The sequence below is a fragment of the Tursiops truncatus genome, chromosome X, assembly GCF_011762595.2.
Source record: "Tursiops truncatus isolate mTurTru1 chromosome X, mTurTru1.mat.Y, whole genome shotgun sequence".
Classification (NCBI taxonomy): Eukaryota; Metazoa; Chordata; class Mammalia; order Artiodactyla; family Delphinidae; genus Tursiops; species Tursiops truncatus.
The window spans coordinates 127,318,467-127,340,933 of NC_047055.1; the positions used below are offsets into that span (position 1 = coordinate 127,318,467).

Here is a 22,467-nt window from a genome sequence, read left to right on the forward strand (position 1 = left end):
GAGGCCGTCAACGGATTAGACGAGGCCCACCCACACCAGAGAGGGCAGCCTGCTTTCCTCAAAGCCCCTTGATTTAAATGTTCATCTCATCCAATAAAACACTGTCACGGAAACACCCAGAATAACGTCTGACCACATATCTAGACCCCGTGGCCCAGCCAGTTCGACATGTAAGATTATCCCAGGAGCTGTGACGGCCATGCAACCAGGGAGCACGTGTGATAGGATTCTTCTCTCAGCTGAAGCCAGAGGGAGACGCAGCTCCCATACCAGGCAGGCCACTGGGATTCGACAGCCTGACACTTGGACTGTTTCTGGGTGGGCGAGTCAGCTTCTTGCTTTGGAAGTCAGCTGTCCGGGACAGGTGGGGACTGGCCCACGTCCGGCCTGGGTGCCCAGCATCAGGGCGGCGGTCTCGTTCTCAACACACGTTAGAGGAATGATTCCCTTGACCTCACATCCGGTGCCTTCCGCCCGGCCATTCCTCCGCCCAGCCTCCCTGGCGTGCTCCTGCCAATTTCCTCCTTTGCTGCCTGGCCTCCCACGGCTGGTTGAATCACGTGGACCCCTCTGCAATCCCAGGATGCAGGTGACGCAGATGCAAAGACTAGCCTCCGGGATCCGGGAGGGGCAGCCTCTCTCCTGGGCATCTCTCGCTTCTTCTGGCCAATGCCCTACGCCCAATTCAGAGTCCTCTGAGTGCTGTCCGCCTGCAAGGTGGAAACTGTAGACCTTACTCATGTCGGAGGGGGTATTAATGCCTTCGCTGGGTTTTCCCGTGGCCACTTCTCAGCAATAGACGTGGGGGTAGAGGCGAGATTTTCAGATGTTGCAGGTGCTGACGGAAGCGTGTCTACATCGGATCTTTTCACTTGACATGTCTTTTTTAAAAAAATAAATTTATTTATTATTTATTTTTGGCTGCGTCGGGTCTTCGTTGCTGCACGCGGGCTTTCTCTAGTTGCGGCGAGCGGCGGCTACTCTTCATTGCAGTGTGCGGGCTTCTCATTGCGGTGGCTTCTCTTGTTGCGGAAAACGGGCTCTAGGCATGCGGGCTTCGGTAGTTGTGGCACGTGGGCTCTAGAGCGCAGGCTCAGTAGTTGTGGCGCACAGGCTTAGTTGCTCCACGGCATGTGGGATCTTCCCGGACCAGGGCTCGAACCCGTGTCCCCTGCATTGGCAGGCGGATTCTTAACCACTGCGCCACCAGGGAAGTCCTGACCTTTCTTTTTAATGAAGTATTCCATTCCTTTCTGGGTGTGGACCGAGGGGTTTGTTTGGAACCCTCCTTGACAGGGAAACAGAAACTCTCTCTCTGTTCTTTTCAATTCTGGTGGGAGGGACCAAGAGAATTAAGGACCTTTGTTCTTTATTTTAAAATTTAATTTAATTTTTTATTATTTTTTCAAAGTGTAGTTGATTTACTATGTTGTGTTAGTTTCAGGTGTACAGCAAAGTTATTTTATATATATTATATAACATATATAATATTGATACTTGTTATTTATATATATGTTCCTTTTCAGATTCTTTTCCCATATAGGTTATTACAGAATATTGAGTAGAGTTTCTTGTGCTATCCAGTAGGTCCTTGTTGTTTATTTTATATATAGTAGTGTGTATGTTAATCCCAAACTCCTAATTTATCCCTCCCTTTCCCCTTTGGTAACCATAAGTTTGTTTTCTATGTCTGTGAGTCTGTTTCTGCTTTTTGTTTGTTTGTTTTTTTGCGGTATGCGGTCCTCTCACTGCTGTGGCCTCTCCCGTGGCGGAGCACAGGCTCCGGACGCGCAGGCTCAGTGGCCATGGCTCACGGGCGCAGCCGCTCCGCGGCAGGTGGGATCTTGCCGGACCGGGGCACAAACCTGTGTCCCCTGCATCGGCAGGCGGACTCTCAACCACTGCGCCACCAGGGAAGCCCTGTTTCTGCTTTGTAGATAGGTTCATTTGTGCCATATTTTAGATTCCACATATAAGTGAGATCATATGGTATTTGTCTTTCCTTTTCTGACTTACTTCACTTAGTATGATGATCTCTAGTTGCATATATATATGACTATCATTTTTACATAAATAAAATAGAAAATAAAATATGTGAATATAAATATAAGATAAATATATTTATAAACAAATATTTATGTAATATATAAATATTATATAATTTATAAATCTTACAAGTAATGTGAACATTATAAATAAATATTATAAATATAAACATGTATAACATAAATATTTGCATAGTATAATATGTAAACATTATAAATATAAAATATTTAATATTCATAAATATTACTTATATTGACAAATATTTATGTTAAAATAAAAATATCATTTATTTTCATATTGTCTCTTATCATTAAATAATACATCCTATTTGCTATTATCTTTTTTACTTGTTTTACATTATTAAATATTTTTTATGTATTAAATATGTTAAACATTTAAATATATTAAAATAAATATGTAAAATATGTAACATTTGAGATATAGAAACATAATTTTACCTAGGATAAGACTATAGCATAGATACTATTTATAAATATCTAAATAGGAACAAACATTTCATTTATATTTATATAAGAATATATTTTACACATATATTTTTATTTCTTTTTCTTTTCCTTAGCAGTGGTGTGAAAAAACTCCTGGGCAGCAAGTGTGTTGCAGGTTGCGAAAGTTTGGGGACCAGTGTTGTATTCTACTTGGTCTTAACTGTTCAGTGTCCCCCGTAACCTCGCTTTGAGATGAAAGTTCAGGCTGCCGACGAGGCTTCTGTGGTCGTCCTTTGGTCTCTGTCTTCTTTTTGGCCCTGCCGCGTGGCTTGCGGGATCTTAGTTCCCTGACCAGGGACTGAACCCAGGCCCCTGGCAGCGAGAGCCCCAAGTCCTGACCACTGGACCACTGGGGACTTCCCCGTCCGTTGCCTCTTCTGTGTAACGCCGGGAGCTGTAAGGTGTCGCCTCCAGCCCAAGACCCCAGCGTGCACCTGTGCTCACGGCGCACGGTCGGCGCAGCACAGTGCCCCACACGCATTCAGCAGCTGTTGGTCTGCATTTTCAGGAGGGACAGGTGCATGCCAGGGGGACAAGAAAAGTTGAGTTGGGTCCTCCCTAAGGCTCCCCGCCCTGCAGCGCGGTGCTGGAACCCTTCTCTGTAAACGCCGGGAGCCTAGGAAAAGAGCACGTTTATTAATCCGGCTCACCTGCCCAGGAACTAAACCCGCACGCGGTTGGAATCCCTTTAGTAGAATCAAGCCTGGGTGTCTGGGAACTTTGTGGGGCGCCCGAAGGACTCATTTGGGGTTTCTGCGAAGGACGTGCTCTTTCTGATGGACGTGGCGATGTGGAGTATTCCCCGGGCGTGGCGGAGGAGTGGCGGTCCTCCGCGCCTCCCGGAAGATATCGCTGCCCCTGCATCCCTTTCGGGGCTTTTCTTTGTAGGGTTGTTGCTTCATGTTACCGGCAGCAACGCCTTACTGCAGCGCTGGACAACAGGTTGTCCCCACTTATCGGAAGGATTTTCTAACAAGTGGATCAAACCTGACTCCTGGCCAACAGGTAGAATTATCACTTGAGCTTGGCCCGCTCGGGGCTGCTCAGTGTCCCCTGTGTGATGGTGGAGACCCAGGATGGGTTAGGATACCCCGTTGTAGGGATGGAGGATGCCCCACTGTATGCAGGTATGGCAGGGGGTTTATCCATCCTTCTTTACGGAGAGACAGGTGCTGCCCTGAGGAACCTTGGCTTTACGTTGGCAACCGGCCTTGTCTCTCCATGGCAGATTCCTAGAAGTGATTTTTCGAGATCAAACGATAGAAGCACATGTAATTGCACTAGATATTACCCAATTGCCCCCAATGGGGACTGTGCTGTTTTGCACTCCTACCCACGCTGTAGGTGAGAGAAATGAGTCTGTTGAAGTCTTTGAACTTCGCCAACCTGATGGGTGTCATGGTATCTAGCAGTTTTCGTTAACTATTAACATTTCTCTTATTAGGTGTAAACTTGGGCATGTGTTTTTAAGGGCCATTTCAGTATGCTTTTTTTTGTGGTCCGCGGGCCTCTCACTGCCGTGGCCCCTCCCATTGCGGAGCACAGGCTCCGGACGCACAGGCTCAGCGGCCATGGCTCACGAGACCAGCCGCTCCACGGCATGTGGGATTCTCCCGGACCGGGGCACGAACCCGTGTCCCCTGCATCGGCAGGCGAACTCCCAACCACCGTGCCACCAGGGAAGCCCTCAGTATGTTTTTATATCAACACATGCTTTTGCCCTTCTTCTCTGTAGAGTTTTTTTTTTTCTCTTCTTCTTGATTCTTAAGAACTCTTTACATACTCGGAAAATAGCCCTTTGAATGTGACTTTGCTTATGGTGTTGTTTTAATTTTAATTTTTTGGTAGGATTTTTTTTCTCTTTCTTTCTTTTTGGCCACGCCTCGTGGCTTGTGGGGTCTTAGTTCCCAGACAGGGATGGAACCCGCGCCCCCTGCATTGGGAGCGTGGACTCTTAACCACTGGACTGCCAGGCAAGTCCTTATGGTGTTTTTGGTTTTTTTTTTTTAAACTGTGTACACTTTTTTTAGGAGTGAAATTGGTCTATTTATTCTTCTCAATATCGAGTTAGAATTAGGAAGGCATTTCCTACTCTGAGGTTGAGAATAAATTTGTCCCTGCTTTCTTTGAATATTTTCATTGTTTAGCTTTTTTCCTCTTGGAGTTCATTTTGATGTGTCCTGGGAGGTATGGATCTCATTTCCTCTGTTTTCAGAGGTCTTTTGAGATGTCCCCACACCATTTATTAAAAAGTTTATCTTCTCGGGCTTCCCTGGTGGCACAGTGGTGGAGAGTCTGCCTGCCGATGCAGGGGACACAGGTTCGTGCCCCGGTCCGGGAAGATCCCATGTGCCGCAGAGGAAAAAAAAAAGTTTATCTTTTCTAGACAACAAACTAGTGATTACCAGTGGGGGAGGCAAGGGGGGAAGGGAGAGATAGGGGTAGGGGATTAAGAGATACAAACTGCTGTGTATGAAATAAGTAAGCTACTGGGACTTCCCTGGCCATCCAGTGGATAAGACTCCACACTTCCACTGCAGGGTGCATGGGTTCCATCCCTGGTCAGGGAACTAAGATCCCGCATGCTGTGTGGCACGGTCAAAAAAAAAAAGAGCTACAAGGATATATTGTAGAGCACAGGGAATACAGCCAATATTTAATAATAACTATAAATGGGGTAGAACCTTAAGATATTGTGAATCACTATGTTGTACACCTGAAACTTATAAAATATTGTATAGCAACTCTACTTCAATAAAAAACGTGTAAAAAAAGTGAAATAAAGGAGACAGGGAAAATACAGAATTCATCTTTGCCACCTTGGTCCTATAGGAGCTTTAGCTCCTAGGACTAGCCAGTTCCTACGGATAGCAAATAACTGAGCTGTAAACGTGCTTCTCAAATACATGCAGATGCACACCCCACCCCCTGCTCTAAGGGGCTCCCATACTCGGGGCCACCATCCACCTGCCCTCATGCCCCCCCAGGGCAGGTACCAGACAACAAGGACAGTCCCCGCAGCCAGGACCTGATGAAATTACTCACACCAGCCCCTCCTAACCCTGCTCACCTGTTCCTTCCTGCAGGGCTCTCATCTGGGTTCCCCCTTTCCCTCTGCCTCCTGACCGACCCTGGTGCTTCCCCGTGTAACCCTGCATGGTGTGTTGCGCCCCCTCCTCTTGGGAACTGTGAGTGGTCATCCGTCTTTTCAATATCGATCGTCTCCTGACCTGTTGGCCTCACCCCATACTTGAAGAATAATAAAACCTACACGTTATCCTTCCTTCCTCCCTGCCTCTCTCTCTCTTTCTTCTTTCTTCTTTTTACATCACCATATACACCCTTTTCATTTTGGTCACACACTGCACAGTACAATTGTAAAATGGAGTCGAAAAGAGAAGTCTGACCTTTAGTAAAGCATTATTTCATCTTGTATAATAACATGTTATTGACACTTCGGGTAGTTTAAGATTTTATTTAGACACAGTAAAGTTTATTTATTTTATTGACGTATAGTTGATTTACAACGTGTTTATTTCCGTTCTACAACAAAGTGATTCCGTTATACATACATATGCATTCTTTTCCATATTCTTTTCCATGATGGTTTATCCCAGGATATTGAATATAGTTCCCTGTGCTCCACAGTAGGACTTGTTGTTTATGCATTCTATATATAATAGTTTGTATCTGCTAACCCCAAACTCCCAATCCATCCCTCCCCCAATCCCTGCCCCATGGGCCACCACGAGTCTGTTCTCTCTGTGTGTGAGTAGAAACAGTCAATCTTACACCATCACATAGACGTATATTCTCATATGTTTTGCATATGTGTAGGTTCATGCAAAGGTACATGGTTAAAGGAGTCATCATGTTCTCCGTTTTTATGAGATACTCTGTATTCTCATGTGGTCTTCAGACTTTGTAGAAAACAGTGGGCCGTCCCTCCGTAACAAGCAGTTTCCTAACTACATTTGAGAAAATGCATACGAGTGTAAAACCTACACTTTACAGCACAACCAACATGGTCCGAGAGGATTAACCCAGGACTCTCGCCCACAGCCGTCAACGATAGACGCTCTCTGGAGCTCTCTGCAGATCATTTTGGCGGCGTTAATTCCCGCAAAGGTATCGTCGGGGACCGAGCAAGGATTTATCAGGTGGCTTTACCGGGCTGTCCTCATTCAGGGCAACTGCACTGTATGGGACTCGTGCGTCCCGAGCCTGTAGGAATATTCAGAAGAGCAAACCCACAAATATCCAACCGCAGCTCCCGTTGGCCTCACGCCCTCTTCTGCGACTTCATTCTCATCAGTGTGTGCTCTGCCGCTAAACCTTCACCTCGGTTTCTTTTTCTTTTCTCCTGCAGTTTTCCCCCGACAACTCGAGCGTGTTGCTATAGTGACCGGCGGGACTGATGGCATTGGATATGCGACAGCGAAGCATCTGGCCAGACTGGGCATGCACGTCATCATAGGTGATGATTCACTTCCACAACTCCTCGTATCTTAGAGCGAGCGGGAGATACGCAGCTGCTTGCTCCTACGTGTATGGAAATATTGATGGGCTTCCAGATCCAACAAGGGCAGAAGGCGTAAGGGTGAATACTCGGAAACTGAAAGAGACAGGAAATTGTGTTGTGCTTTTTTTTTGGACGGGAGTCAAGGTTCTGCTGTGATGTGGATCATATATTTTTTTCCCTGTGTGATTCACTGCAGTAAACAACAATAACTGTGAGTTAGTTTGCCAGACCTCTCCTAACAAATCATAGGACAAACTGGGTGGAGTAAACAGCAAACGTTTTTCCTGTCCCAGTCCTGGAGGCTGGAATCTGAGATCCAGGTGTGGGCAGGGCTGGTTCCTGCTGAGGCCTCTCTCCTTGCCGTGTAGACGGCCGTCTTCTCCCTGTGTCCTCCCAGGGTCGTCCCTCTGTGTGTGTCTGTGTCCTGATCTCCTCTTCTCATAAGGACACCAGTCCTATGGGATCAGGGCCCACCCTAGTGGGTGGACCTCATTTTAGCTTCATCCCCTCTTTAAAGACCCCACGTCCAAATACGACCACACTCTGAGGTCCTGGGGGTCAGGGTTCAACATACGACGTTGCGATGTCATGATTCAGCTCCCAACAACCTGAACAGCTTCTGCATTTCAGATTCTGAACCGAAACTCCGTGTTTCCCTTCTTCTTTCTGAAACTTTCTAATGGCTTATTTTGGTCCCTAAATCCTCTTTGAAAACGAAGGGACTTTCTTCTGCCAGGAAAGTGAAGACGGTTCAAGTGAGCTAATTTTACATTTGTGAACCTTCCCATTCAGCTGGAGGCAGAAGTTTAAATCAGCTGGACAAAAGGATATGGGGAGATGAGCTTTGAAAAAAGGCCGTAATATTTATCATGCTTCTCCCGACATCATCTGGATTCAGTCAATCCCTTTAAGGTGTCCGTTTTTATGAAAATCGTACTGCAGGTCTGGTTTTAGGTGTTAGGGATTGCTTTCACTTCAGTCTTTCTAAAATATTACCCACGGCCCTTCATTCATTCATTATCGATTCATGTCTTCCTTTCTCTCGTTTTTCCTCCATCGTGTGTTGAAGGATGATTACAGCTCAGACACAGCACTTGGGGCTGTGGATGTAAACACACGTGAATCTCTCTCCTTTGTGGGTCTGTCCGTAAGCTCCATCCACAGCCAGATTCCCCCTTTTCTGGTCCCTGAGTCCCTTCACATCTAGTGAGGCCTCAGCGCACAAACTGAAATCCATCGTAGTATCGACCAGTTGTATTGGAATGCAGGTAGAAAAGTATATAAGGAAAAATATTGCCACATAATTATACACGTTACGTCTTTATACAACAAATCATGGGATCTTCTGTGAGTTTAGTAACCCCTCCGATTTGGAGCTATGAGGATCTTTTTTTTTTTTCTTTGGTTGCGCTGGGTCTTAGTTGCGGCACGCAGGCTCCTTCGTTGCAGCAGGTGGGCTCCTTCGTTGCGGCATGCATGTGGGATCTAGTTCCCTGACCGGGGATCGAACCCGGGCCCCCTGCATTGGGAGCGTGGAGTCTTAACCACTGCGCCACCAGGGAAGTCCTGCTATGAGGATCTTAAACCTTATTTCAAGACATCTTCAAGAACTGAACCCTGATAGGAGAATGGGGCTTCCATTGGTGGCCAAGCCATAGATCCTGTCCATCCTGTCCTCTTTGTCTCGTCCACGTTCCCTTGGAGGCCGAATGGACGGTGATGATGTCCATTCTTCCCCATCGGAACTCACAGATGCCCTGAGTCCCACGTGGGACATCCCCAGGGGTCCAGTGTAGCCCTCTGCTCTTGGAGGGGCGGGGCTTACCTGGGCACACACAACTCTTCCCTCACGCCCTTACATTGGAACTTTTTTTTTGCTTTTGCAAAACCTGACTGCACCATTAAAATTTCTTCCATTTCGTGGCCTGTCCCATGTTCCACTCTCTTTTCAAAGACTGCAGTTTCTTATGGTGATTCCCTTTTTCCCATAACCATCTGTCTCTCATGTATGATGGGGTCTGTGGAATGGCCCACATTTGTCTTGCTTTGGGAGCAGTAGGTCCCTTCTTGGTCTACTTCACTGTTCTTTGTCTCCATGGAGGGGTTCTTTTCATCAGGAATACGGCTAAGTCCCATTCTCTGTTTTCTCTTGTGTGTGTGTATTTTCTTTTTCTTTTTTTTCCCCCTCTTTCAATAAGTCTTTTTTTTTAATTCATTGGAATATAGTTGCTTTCCACTGTTGTGTTAGTTTCTGCCGTAGAGCAAAGTGAATCAGCTATGCACATACACCTACCCCCTGTTTTTGGATTTCCTTCTCATTTAGGTCACCACAGAGCACTGAGTAGAGTTTCCTGTACTATACAGTAGGTTCTCATCAGTGATCTATTTTATACATAGTATCAATAGTGTATATATGTCCATCCCAATCTCACAGTTCATCCCAGCTCCCTGCCTTTCCCCCCCGGGTAGGTCCTATTCTCTTGATAGATGTGGACATATTAAAAGTTTCTGAACTTGAAATTACCAACTTTATTTTATCACTATCCGTCACTCCCCTTAGATGAAGATGGGTTGCTTGCAGACCAGGAGGTCTTGTGGGAGAGGGGATGCATCTGAGAATGTATATCTGAGGCTCCTTTATCAACTTGAGCACCTCTGTGAACTCTTTATGTCTCTCTGGGGCCTGAGGATATCAAGGAGGTAGGATGTGGGAGCAGAAGGTGGGAGCAGATCTCAAGACTGCAGGGCGACTGTGAGGTGGTGATGGGCTCTAGCCCCCTGATTTGTTGACTTTCCTTGGAGGGGCAGCCTCTGTGGTCTCATTAGAGATATGACGAGCCTTCCATGTCTTGGATTTCTGCCGATATTCGGAAGACTCGGTCAAAGTGATGTCAGCTCTTGTAAAGGAAGAGCCCTGCATCCCCTCTGAGGACCGGCTGGGCCTGGGCTAGTGGTGGGAAGATGCTGGCGGAGCAATCCAGGAGGAGCTTTCTAGTCTGAGCAAAGACGGGAGGCTGGCATCCAGTGCTGGGTGTCTCTGCCCCTGTGATCCCTCCACTGCAGGCACCTTCATCTTCTTCATTCCTGGTGAAACTAGGTGATGTTGGAAGACAGAGAAGTAAAAAGAGCCCCATTTCTGTGCTTTTTGCCTCAGTGTGGTGGTTTTAGCTCCTGAGGAAGTCTAGAGGGTTAGGTCACGAGGAGATCTAGAGGGAAGGTCAGGATGAGGTCTAGCTGGGTGATGAGTAAGTACTGCAGACACGGGCACTGAGCATATGTGAGCAAGCCTGGGACACGGGCACCGAGCATATGTGAGCAAGCCTGGGTACCCAAGCGTTTGAGGACTGGAGCCCTGACTGGTATCACCTCCTTTAGGGGATGTTTCTTGAGCCTCAGGTATGGTATCCGTCAGCACCAAATTTCTACTTTTCTCGAGTTAAACAGAGAGTAGACAGCACGTCCTCACCCACCTGTGTCTCCTTTCCCACTAATGTTCTGATGTCCCTGATTGAGCTCTCCCCGACGGACACAGTTCTGACCCTCCCTGTCAATCCAGTCACATAGGGAGTCTTACCGCCTCTGTGTGTCTTTGAGGGGATAGTTGAACATATCCTGAGAGGGACAGTTTTTCTTCTTATGTGACAGCTGGAGACAAGGTTACTTAATGAAACATTATCATTGGGCAGAATGCATTTTTCTGTTAAACACAGATTAAGAGATGGGTTTCATCAATTCCGCACTCTCAGTCCCGAGGCCATGAATATTTACAGAATAATCAATTACTTGCTGAAGAATTGAAGTGATAGTCTGGGTCCGAGTCCAGCCCATTAGTGCTGCTAAGAATGCATGAATTATTCAGGTTCCCATCTGTTCACAGTACCTTAGTTCCTACTGTTTCAAAATACCGTTTTGGTGGAAGAGCCCTCTTTATTCATAATTCTTAATAAGCGGTCATCTAAGGTCTAGACCAGGGGTTGGTACGTTTTTTTCTGCTATAGGCTGGATGGTAAATATTATCATAGGTCTCTCATGCTCATCAGCTCTGCCCTTACAGCAGGAAATCAGCAATGGCCAGTACTTAAAGGACATGGCTGTCTAAGCGATGGGCCAGATCTGGCCCCAGGTCCGTAGTGTGCTGGCCCTAATTTGGGTCCACTCCGCCACGACAGTTGTGTTGCTTCTCGCAGATCTTTACGATCTGGTGGCTAGGGTGCTGTCTTCAGGGAGCGGACCTGGATGTGAGAGATTGTCCTTCCCACTCGACTTGGTGCCCCTGACGCCTTGCACTGCAGCGCCTATAAAACCTAACCCCTGCTGCACGAAGGCTGAACGGAAGGCGGACCCACCGCGTCTGAGCCCTGCTGCTGTCGTGGCGGAGTGTTTCCGGGTACGCAGCCAGCACTCCGGAGATATATGGGCAGCACTGGCAGCTGTGTAGGGTCGAGCATCCCATATCCAGCCCGTAAGAGGCAGCTGCTGAAGATGACCTTTGCCCCCAAAGTGCCTCTCCATCCCTCCCACACAATCCAGCCCTGAGTGCCTGAATATTTTTTTCTTTGATTTCTTTTTAAGTTTTTAAATTTCTGTCTTCTGTCGGAGCATAGTTGATTTACAGTGTTGTGTCAGTTTCAGGTGTACGGCAGAGTGAATCAGTGATACGTGTACATATATCCACTGTTTTTCAGATTCTTTTCCCATAGAGGTCATTACAGAGTACTGAGTAGAGTTCGCCGTGCTCTACAGTAGGTCCTTGTTGGTTATCTGTTTTATATCTAGCAGCGTGTATAAGTCAATCCCAAACTCCAAATTTATCCCTCCCCCCTGGTAACCACAAGTTCGTTCTCTAAGTCTGTGAGTCTGATTCCGTTTTGTAAATAAGTTCATACGTGTCAGTTCTGTTTAGATCCCGCCTAGAGCCGATGTCATATCCTGATGGCGTGAGCACGCAGTGAGCTGCCCACCGGGGGACGCTGCTGGCCGTGGCCAGTGTGTCCTGCAGTTCCATCGCTTCTCCCCAGCCCACCCTCAGCTTTCTTTCTTCCTCTGGACACTTATGTCTTTCTGACTTCATTTGAGCTTCTGCTACGCCAGCCCTTGATGTCAAGATGGTCTCAGGCTGGAGGGTAGCCCAGCAGCAGATGGTGTTTTAATGTTTAAAAATTGCACAAGTTTCAGAAACAAGCTCATACGTGTCTGCACCCCATGGATTCTTTGTGGGTTTTTTTTGGTCTTTGATGCCCGGCACATTTAGGGATGGAAGACATGCTTCTTTGCCACCCTGTCCCTGCACTCCCGCAGTGCAGGAAGGCTCTCCCAGCAAAACCACGTCATAACTGCATAATGTTTATTTCTTTGAGGAGCTGGAGGTGCAGAGGACTTCTGCGGCTGCATCTTCTTGATGTCTGCAGCTCTGAACTTCTCCGAGGCGGTGACAGCTTCTATATTCCTTTTCGTTCGCCCGCAGAGATGTCCTTTGCCACGTTTATCTTCAGCAGGGGGTATTTCTCATTCCCCCTGGGTTCACCACTTCTCCTCTCTTATGTGTTTGTTACAAATACACCCGTTGCTGTAAACATCTTTTTTGTTGTTTTGTTTTGGAAAGGGCATTGCCTAGGTTCATTTGGGGACACTTGGCAGTGACACAGAGCACATAACACAGAGGAAAATAGTAGGGAATACTCTTAGAGTGTGTAAGTGAGACCACGGGTACGTAAACAGCGTGCAGAAATGCATGATAAAAGGATTGCTTGGTCGTGTACTTTCACGGAGATCTCAGTAGGCTTTGACCCCAGAGAACCAGCATCTTCCCAGGAGGGGCTGTGGCTGCAGGTGGGAGGGTGATGTGGGCGGGACCTGCCCCTCCCAGGCCCCTCAGCGGTGTCCTCTTGCCCCCTGTTGGTTCTCTGGGCGTCAGGGCTCCATGCCCAGCCCCGTGTTCACAGGTGCCAGCTCTGGCCTCCCTGTTGGAGGTCTCCTGTGACGCAGCCCCCAGGGAGTTTCAGGTGTGGCTTCTGCACAAGGTGAGAGGCGCTGCTTGAGGCCGGCTCCTTAATCAGGGATGCTGCCGGGAAGCAGGCTGGCCTGGCCTCTCCCCACCCCGAGCAGCAGATACATCAGGACCCCCTTAAAGTGAGGGCTGTCTGCGCACAGACGTAGGGAAGAACAGCCCGCCTGCCCTCCAGGCTCTACCCTCACGGTCAACACAGTTTCACCTCCTCAGGCATTAAAGAAACCTCATTCACTTTCTTTCGCCCCAAATTTCAACTGGGACACCCTCATCCTTCACAAAAGACCCATTGCCACCCTTCTAAGCGAACGTTCCCAGCATCGCACCCGCTGATTTTACGGAGTCACGGGTAACGGGAGGAGACATCTCGAGCTCATGGTGGGAATGTCCCGCGATGGTTTTTTTTTTTTTTAATTAATTTTTTTTTTTGGCCGTGCCACGCGGCTTGCGGGATCTTAGTTCCCCGACCAGGGATGGAACCCAGACCCTCGGCAGTGAAAGCGCAGAGTCCTAACCACGGGACCTCCCGGGAAGTCCCCCGTGATGGTTTTTATGGCTCAAGCCACTGTGAACAGAGCGGTCGCCTGGACCAAAAGTCTCTCCAAAGATCTAGGTCTAGTCTGACATTTCTGCTGACAGTTTCACGCTCATATGCTCTTGGTGTCCCCGTGGTCCCGATGCCACTAGGTGCTTCGTGTTCTTGGAATTACTGAAAAGTAAGATGTCCCAGAAAGGCATCCTTTTGACCAATCCACCTAAAGAAAATGCATCTTCAGTGGATACGCTGAATCCGCTACAGTTGCTCCGATGGCCAAATTCAATGCCAGGACGGAAGGAGACACTTAGCCTGTTGTAGGGCTGTGTTTACTGTCTCAAGAAAACATGGTTTCACATGGGGTAGCTTCCTTACCCTGAATTGTATCTTTTCTTTTCCTTGTAGGCGGAAATAACGAAGGCAAAGCGGAAGAAGCTGTGAGAAAGATAAGAGAGGAAACCCTCAATGACAAAGGTACTCTACTGCCCGGTGGACAGATGGCTCTGCTGCTTGGTCTGGGGGCTACAGGCCCTGGCGTGGGCTCAGGGACCCGGATGGTGGACGTGGCTCTGGGCAGCGGTGTCTCTGATTCTTGGGCTTTTCTCTGGGGGGGCTTTTGTCCTCCTTGGGGCGTGGAAGGTGGCAGCAAGCACGCTGCCACCGCGGCACCTGCTGGGGAGGGCGTTCCTTGTGAAACTGGGGCCCTTTTTCATTCCCTGTCGATCTCCAGGGCCCTCTGAGGCCCGTGTTCACTCAGGAACCGTTGGAGGCACCCTCCGGCAGGTACACCTACTTTTCTCGGGTTCTTGAAGGGAAGGTGCACCTGCCGGGTCTCACGGGGATCGGCGCTGCCCCGTCGTGCACCCCCGGGGCCCCCTCTGCCTATTGAACCCGGGGGATACACACACGGCCCTCACATCTTTCCTGATACCAACGCTCTCCGGTGCTTTCTGAGCCCAAGCCTGGTGCCTTATGTTCAAAAAAAGCACACGCAGGTCACTTTCTTGGCCGTCAGAGCCAGGGTGTTTCAAGCATCACCCAGAAGCTGAGGATTCCCGTCTGTGGGCAGATGGCGATTCCCGAGAGACACATGAAAACCCCGGCCGGACGGGTAAAGCCGTATCTGTCCCTTTGTGTCAAGACTCCCACTTGTGGGTGTTCCAGGTTGACCGTCCGGCCCTCTGCCCAAGGCTGGGGCGTGCTGACATTCCCAGTGTCTCCCCTGCCCTCGTGGCAGGATGTCTTTCATCCTTTTCCTTTCCTCCCCCCCTTTTTTTTTTTTAATGGGGATAGAGTTGTTTTACAATGTTGCGTCAGTTTCTACTGTACCATGAAGTGGAGTTCCCTGTGCTGTACGGCAGGTTCTCATTAGGCATCTACTAGGATGCCTTTGATCTCGAGACAGAACACAGAGGGGCTTCCGCAGCTCTCCTGCAACACCAGGCAGCTCCTGCAGACAGAGGCGCTGCTTCTATCCCTCGCCTGCCCCGGGGCAGAAGTGGTCCACTGTTGCGACAGCTGATCGTGTCACATGGGGTAGTTTCCTACCCCGTCCCTAGTTTGCAGTGGCTCAGGGGGCCTCTCTCTCCAACGCCTTGGTTTCCACCCAGCGTGTATTTCCCGGGCCTCTAGCAGTAGCATAACCGGGGCAGGTGGTTAGAAGTGCTGATTTTCAGCCCTGAGCACGGAAACTTCTGCAGGCGGGGCCGGGAACCTGCATTTTCCCACGCCCTCCCCGGGAATCCCCCTGCCCCCCTCAAGTTTAAGAATCGCTGCTGTCGTGACCGCAGAAACCATAATTTCCAGACCAAAAGAGGAGCCTCGTGGGAACCGCCAAAGCGTGGGCTTCTTTTCATGACCTGAAAAACCTCTGGAAAGGATGAAAAAACAATTCACCCAAACTCGCTCGTGTTACAGCCCTAACCAGTCAAGGTGCCGAGGTTCATCTGGGGCTACGTGAGCTTCCGTAAAACGTGTAAGAGCTTCATGTGTTCTGACAGAGCTGTAATCCGCAGCCCTGATTGATGGGAGGAAAGAACGTTCTAGAACATCTTTAGACAGTTTCCTGGTGGCATCAGCTTTGTACGCTTCGACTCACGGTTTGTGCAGAAAGCTCACGGATTAAAGGGAAAACGCCTCCGCAGCAGCTCTGTGCTGGAGGGGAGGCCCCCAGGGCATGCGCTGGGCAGGGCGGTGATTCCTGATCACCCAGGACGGTGATGTCAGCGTCCCTCTGGTCAAGGCTGGTGACAGAGCCTCGGCTGTGTCTGCTCCTGTGTCTTCATTTCTAGCAAGTGACACCAGGTAGATCCATGAAGTTTGCATCTGGGAGAAGTAGCCGTCGGGGTGGACAGTCAGTCAGGTGCACACCGACAGCAGAGAGAGCCCAGGGGTCTGCACAAGCCCCAAACCCCAGCCTGCCTGCACCCCACTTGCTGGCAGCCCCCCCCCCCGGGCATCCGTGTTTATGGAAAGGGCGAGGCTGGGCGTCCTTGGTGGGTAGCAGCCCTGCGCTGGTCCTTGTGTTGCTTGGAGCTGCCCTTGCCCAGAAGCTGGCAGCGCTCAGGGAAGCTCAGGTTCCCCCTGGCCTGGGAGGGGACATGGGGGCCGGGGAGGTGTCTGGACACAAGCTGAGTGACCCCTGAGGTCTGCAGCAGGGATATGGTCTGAGCCAGGGTGAGCGTGGCCACTCCCACGGGAGCTGGTCCAGTGAGGGAGTGAACCCTTGATGACACACGCACACGCACCTTTTAAAATTCCTCTTGCGCGTTGAACCAGACATGAAGGCAGCGCTGTCCGTATTTTACACGAGAAGCCTGGCACTTGGAAGTCGGTCCGTGGACACCGCAGCCCGTGCACGCCTGGAGGGGTCCATGGGACAGGTGGGAGATGCTGAGACCTGGCCGGAGGAGGGTGGTTTGGTGGTGGTCCTCGAACTGTCGTTGCTGAATTCGCATCCAGCCTCGGGATTCCCCCAAGCCAAGGTCCAGCCAGTCCCGGGGGAAGAGGGGCACTCCCTGTGCCGGGGACCCACTGTGCAAGGGCAGGGCCGGTGGGGACACTGGGTCTCCCTGTGCATCGGTGGCTGTCGGTCGGCCCTCACCCTTCCTCTTGGTTTAGCTCCCTGCAGACTCGGCCGGACCCAGTCTGGGTCGGGATGCTCTCAGGAGTGGAACCCACAGCCCTGCAGAGGTGCTTCTGTCCAGACTAGCTGCCCTGCTGCAGCCTCTGAGGGTCTTGTCCCCACATCCCCCGGCTTCCCACTTGGCCAGGGGGAGCCCCACCTGTTCCTCGCTTATGGCTCTTCCATGATTCTCTGGATTCTTCTCTTTTTTTTTTGGAGCGAATCAGCAGATAGCCTGAGACTAGCAGATGACTGTCGAGAACACAATTATTTCTTTTGGAAATTTTTATTGGGGTAGAGTTGCTTTACAGTGTTGTGTTAGCTTCTTCTGTACAGCAAAGTGACTCCGTTATACATGATACATGTATCTGTTCTTTTTCAGGTTCTTTTCCTGTATAGGTCATTACAGAGTATTGAGTAGAGTTCCCTAACACGATTATTTCTAAATGCCGAATTTCTCTGTAGCCTACCTCCCCCCTCATCTCTGTACTGACCCTTTCTTCTTAGTTCTTCGTTGATTGCTTTCTGTGCTGTACCATGTGCCTTTGACATCACAGTCAGTTGAGGTCATGTTTGGGGCTGGGATGGGAGGAGACCTGCCTATCAGTGTTTGGCTTTCGGAACGATATATTCGCGAGTATGGTCTCAGGAATCCATCATTTCTCAACCTAGAGATTTCCAGGGAAGAGACTTTTCATACCTTATCACCATGTATCCATGGTACCAAAACCTTTATTGTTCTTGAGTAATTATGTGCTGATGCAAGCTCTCTTATTTGGAGCAAATAGTCTTGCTAATTTACAAAAAAAAAAAAAAGAAAACCCACCCCCAAATACCAGTAAAAACCCGAACCCCACAAAAAGAAACAGCAAAACGGCATAACAACGTTCAAATGAACCCAAATGGAAACAGATAATTTAAATACTTTTAAAAGGACTCCAGGCAGGTAAACTTTGCTTTGCCCATTTCACAGTGACACACGCAACCCACGAGGGAATTCCCTAGTCCCAAATCCTAGGAAATGTGGTGTCTGTTCTTTGTTTTTAAAAGGAGAAAGGCATCCCTTGCTTTGTGTCACTGTTCCACACTTTTCCACGGTCAGCAGTGTCTTCCTGGACAATTTTACACCTTTCTTAACGTTATTCTTTTAAAAAATCTTTTAAATTAAAGTATATCGTGTTAGTTTCAGGTGTACAGCACGGTGATTCAGTTATACATGTACATAGATTCCTTTTCAGATTGTTCTCCTTTCTCGGTTATGACAGAATATCGAGCAGAGTTCTCTGTGCTCTACAGTAGGTCCTTATTAGTTATGTATTTTGTATACAGTAGTGTGTCTGTGTTAACCCCAGACTCCTAATTTATCCCCCCCCGCCACCTTTCCCCTTTGGTAACCGTAAGTTTGTTTTCCATGTCTGTGACTCTGTTTTGTTAATAAGTTCATTTGTATCATTTTTTAAAAAGATTTATTGATTACTTATTTATTTTTTTTTGGCTGCGTCGGGTCTGAGTTGCAGCATGCAGGCTCTTCGTTGTGGCGCGCGGGCTTCTCTCTAGTTGTGGCGTGTGGGCTCTGTAGTTTGTGGCACGCGGGCTCTCTAGTTGAGGCGTGCGAGCTCAGTAGTTGCGGCGTGCTGGCTTAGTTGCCCCGCAGCATGTGGGGTCTTAGTTCCCCTGACCAGGGATCGAACCTGCGTCCCCTGCGTTGTAAGGTGGATTCTTTACCACTGGGCCACCACGGAAGTCCCTGTATCATTTTTTATTGAAGTATAGTTGATTTACAATATCATGTTAGTTTCAGGTATACAGCACCGTGATTCAGTTTTATACATATATTCCTTTTCAGATTCTTTTCCCATATAGGGTATTATGAGATACTGAGTAGAGTTCCCTGGGCTGTTCAGTAGGTCCTCGTTGGTTGTCTGTATTATATAGAGTAGTGTGTATATGTCAATCCCAATCTCCTAATTTATCCCTTCCCCCCTCTCTCCCATGGTAACCATAAGTTTGTTTCCTACGTCTGTGACTCTATTTCTGTTTTGTAAATAAGTTCATTTGTACCATTTTTTAGATTCCACATGCAAGCGATATCATATAATATTTGTCTTTCTCTGTCTGACTTACTTCACTTAGTATGATAATCTCCAGGCCCATCCATGCCACTGCAAATAACATTATTTCGTTCTTTTTTATGGCTGAGTAGTATTCCATTGTATACATGTACCACATCTTCTTTATCCATTCATCTATTGATGGACGCTTAGTTTGCTTCCATGTCCTGCCTATTGTAAATAGTGTTGCTATGAACACTGGGGTGCATGTATCTTTTCAAATTATGGTTTTCTCCTGTCTTTTTGATTTAACTTAAAATGGCCCTTATTGACAGTTTCCTGTTTCCTACAGGCATCCTTTTCTTTCCCCCTTTCATTTTTTTTAATTGAAGTACAGTTGATGTACAGTGTTGTATATTTCATGTGTACAGTATAGTGATTCACAACTGTAAAGGTTATACTCCGTTTATAGTTATGGAAAAATATTGGCTATATTCCCTGTGTTCTACAACATAACCTTGTCACTTATTTATTTTATACCTAGTAGTTGGTGCCTCTTAATCCCCTCCCCCTATCCTGCCCCTCCCCCCTTCCCTCTCCCCACTGGTAACCACTCGTTTGTCCTCTGTATCTGTGAGTCTGCTTCTTTTTTGTTATATTCACTAGCTTGCTGTATTTTTTAGATTCCACATATAAGTGAGATCATAGACTATTTGTCTCTGTCTGAGTTCCTTCATTTAGCATCGTGCCCTCCAAGTCCATCCATGTTGCTGCCAATGGCAGGATTTCATTCTCTTTTATGGCTGAGCAGTATCCCACTGTGTATATATGCACCACATCTTCTTTCTCCATTCATCTGTCTGTGGACACTTAAGTGGCTTCTGTGTCTTGGCTGGCGTAAACGGTGCTGTTATGAACGTTGGGGTGCGTGTATCTTTTCGAATTATGGTTTTCTCTGGGTATATGCCCAGGAGTGGGATGGCTGGGTCATATGGTAGCTCTCTTTTTACTTTTAAGGACCCTCCATCCTGTTCTCCAGAGTGGCTGCACCAACTTACATTCCCAGCCACAGTGCAGGAGGGCTCCCTCTTCTCCACGCCCTCTCCAGCATTTGTTATTTGTGGTCTTTTTGATGACAGCCTCTCTGACAGTTGTGACGTGATGGTGAATGATTTAATAAGTGGATTTTGAAAAAAATGGACTTTTAATTTTGGAACAGTTCTAGATTACAGAAGAGCTGTGAAGGTTCCCGAGTCCCCACATACCCTATGTCTATAGTTCTCTCCATCCTTAATATCTTGTGTTAAGTTCGTGTCTCACAGTGAAAGCACCTTATTGGTCTATGATCCCTGACTAAAGACCTTATGTTTTTTCCGAATTTCCTTAGTTTTTACCTAATGCCTTTCTTCCATCCCAGGATCCCACACAGGATGCTACGGTAATATCTAGTTGTCCCATCTCTTTAGGCTCCTCTTGGCTGTGATCATGTTTTAGACTCTCCGTGTTTTTTGTTTTTTGATGACCTTGACAGTTTTGCAGAGTGCTGGCCAGGAATTCTGTGGAATGTCCCCCTTTCATCTTTAACTTGGTGTCCTGAGGTAGACAGTGAGCAGGCATGCCTGGATAGACAGACACTAGACAGGTGTTCATACAGACAGATGATTTCCTGTGGGCAATTAGAAGGTTTAACAATGCCTGGAGAAAACCATAAGTTGAAAAGATACATGCGCCCCAATGTTCATTGTAGCACTATTTATATACAATAGCCAAGACATGGAAGCAACCTAACTGTCCATCAACAGATGAATGGATAAAGAAGATGTGGCACATATATACAGTGGAATACTACTCAGCCATAAAAAAGAAAGAAATCATGCCATTGGCAGCAACTTGGATGGACCTAGAGATGATCATACAAAGTGAAGTAAGCCAGACAGAGACAGACATATATCATACGATACCACTTATATGTGGAATCTGAAATATGATGTAAATGAACTTATTTACAAAACAGAAACAGACTCACAGACATAGAAAACAAACGTATGGTTACCAAAGGGGAAAGGGAGGCGGGATAAATTAGGAGTTGGGGATTAACATATACACACTACTATATATAAGATAGATAACCAACAAGGACCCACTGTAGAGCACAGGGAGCTCTACTGAATATCTCGTAATAACCTATCATGGGAAAAGAATTTGAAAAGGAATAGATGCATGTGTACGTGTAACTGAATTGCTTTGCTGTGAAACCAACACAACATTGTAAATCAACTCTACTGCAATTAAAAAAAAATGGCATTCGGCGAGTCAATTCTATTAACAAAGAAAAGAAAAAGGAAGTTTAGAAGGTCATCGTGTCTTTTCTGAAGGGACGAAGGCGCAGCACAGCCCTTTGTGAACATTTAATGTTATTACTGCTCACACCGTGTTCTTCCTGTGAAGGGCTCTTCATTTCTCAGGCTCGGGAATGATTAATGTTAACCTTTGGAAGCGCCGTCAAGGTGACTTCCATGAGGGAGGCGATTGTCTGCCTAGTTTCCTTAGCTCGTCTATACACACTTACAGGAATAATAATAGAAGAAAAAACCCACAGGGAAGAATTTTCATTCTCATCGTGCATCCAAAGTTCTATTTCCCCCACCAACAATTTATGCAATATTTTCACTCCCTCCTGCATTGTCCTGTTATCCTGTGCCGTGTTTCTCCTCTTTTCATTTGTGGGGAGGAATCATCGCCGAGGAAATTCATTTTGACCGTTCCCTTCTAACACACCTCAAGGCGCTCCGTGCTTTTAAACTTGGTAATTAGAGAACCTGCTCGCGTGACCGTCTCTAAAAGTTATTCTGGAAATGTTACTTCCATGATATGTTTCCTCCTGGGGGAAATGAAGTCGTCCTTAGTTGTTATAGAAGATAAACATATAGTAAGAAAGGTTTTTTAAAAAAATAACACTTGGAGGATTATGTAATGATATTTGAAACACTTAAATGAGACCCAGAGGTTAATGTTTCCGGGAAGGAGCTTCTCCTTCAGTGAAAAGGACGTTGCCTCTGAAATTGTTGTCAAGATTCTGATGAGAACAGCCCGTGCCCAGCTCTGCACACATCTGTGGTCCTCTCCGTGTTACTATCTCTGCGATGCGTGGTTTGGGGTGTGCAGAGCCCGTGACGTTAGCATGTTAGAAATCGCTTCGATCCACTTTCTAACAGATATTTGGAGGCTCCGTAAGGTACTGTAGTGCCTTGAAGGTAAATATTTATTTTCACTTATTGCAGGTTTCGTTTTAAAACCTTTTCCTGAAGAGGAAAATTTCACTGTCTCCTCAGAGCAGGGTGGGAGATTCACATGGTCCTAAGTGTTTGCAGGTAGCATTATTCCGCCTTCATTCGTGAGAGCGGTTTTCCACGCACGTAGAGTTCTGGGTTGAAAACACTGCCCTACCCCCAGGATATTAAAGTTGTTGTGGCCTGGCCTTCTGGCCTTCATTGTTTCAGATAGGAAATCAGCTATAATTATTTGTGTTTATTTTTTTTTGCGATACCGGGCCTCTCACTGTTGTGGCCTCTCCCGTTGCGGAACTATAATCAGCTATAATTATTATCATTATTTCCTGAATATAATGTGCCTTCTTTCCTCTTTTTTTTTTAACTTGTTTTCAGAATTTTGATAA

At 47.4% G+C, this 22,467-nt stretch overlaps 1 protein-coding gene across 1 annotated transcript in view; it reads left to right on the plus strand.

Annotated features, from left to right (window-relative positions):
- Positions 1 to 22,467, plus strand: part of LOC101337417 (polyprenol dehydrogenase) — a 327,160-nt gene that overhangs the window by 26,219 nt on the left and 278,474 nt on the right. The window contains exons 2-3 of the mRNA XM_033849920.2: positions 6,922 to 7,029; positions 14,022 to 14,090. Of these exons, the coding sequence (XP_033705811.1) occupies positions 6,922 to 7,029; positions 14,022 to 14,090 (177 nt within the window). The remainder of the gene's footprint in view (positions 1 to 6,921; positions 7,030 to 14,021; positions 14,091 to 22,467) is intronic.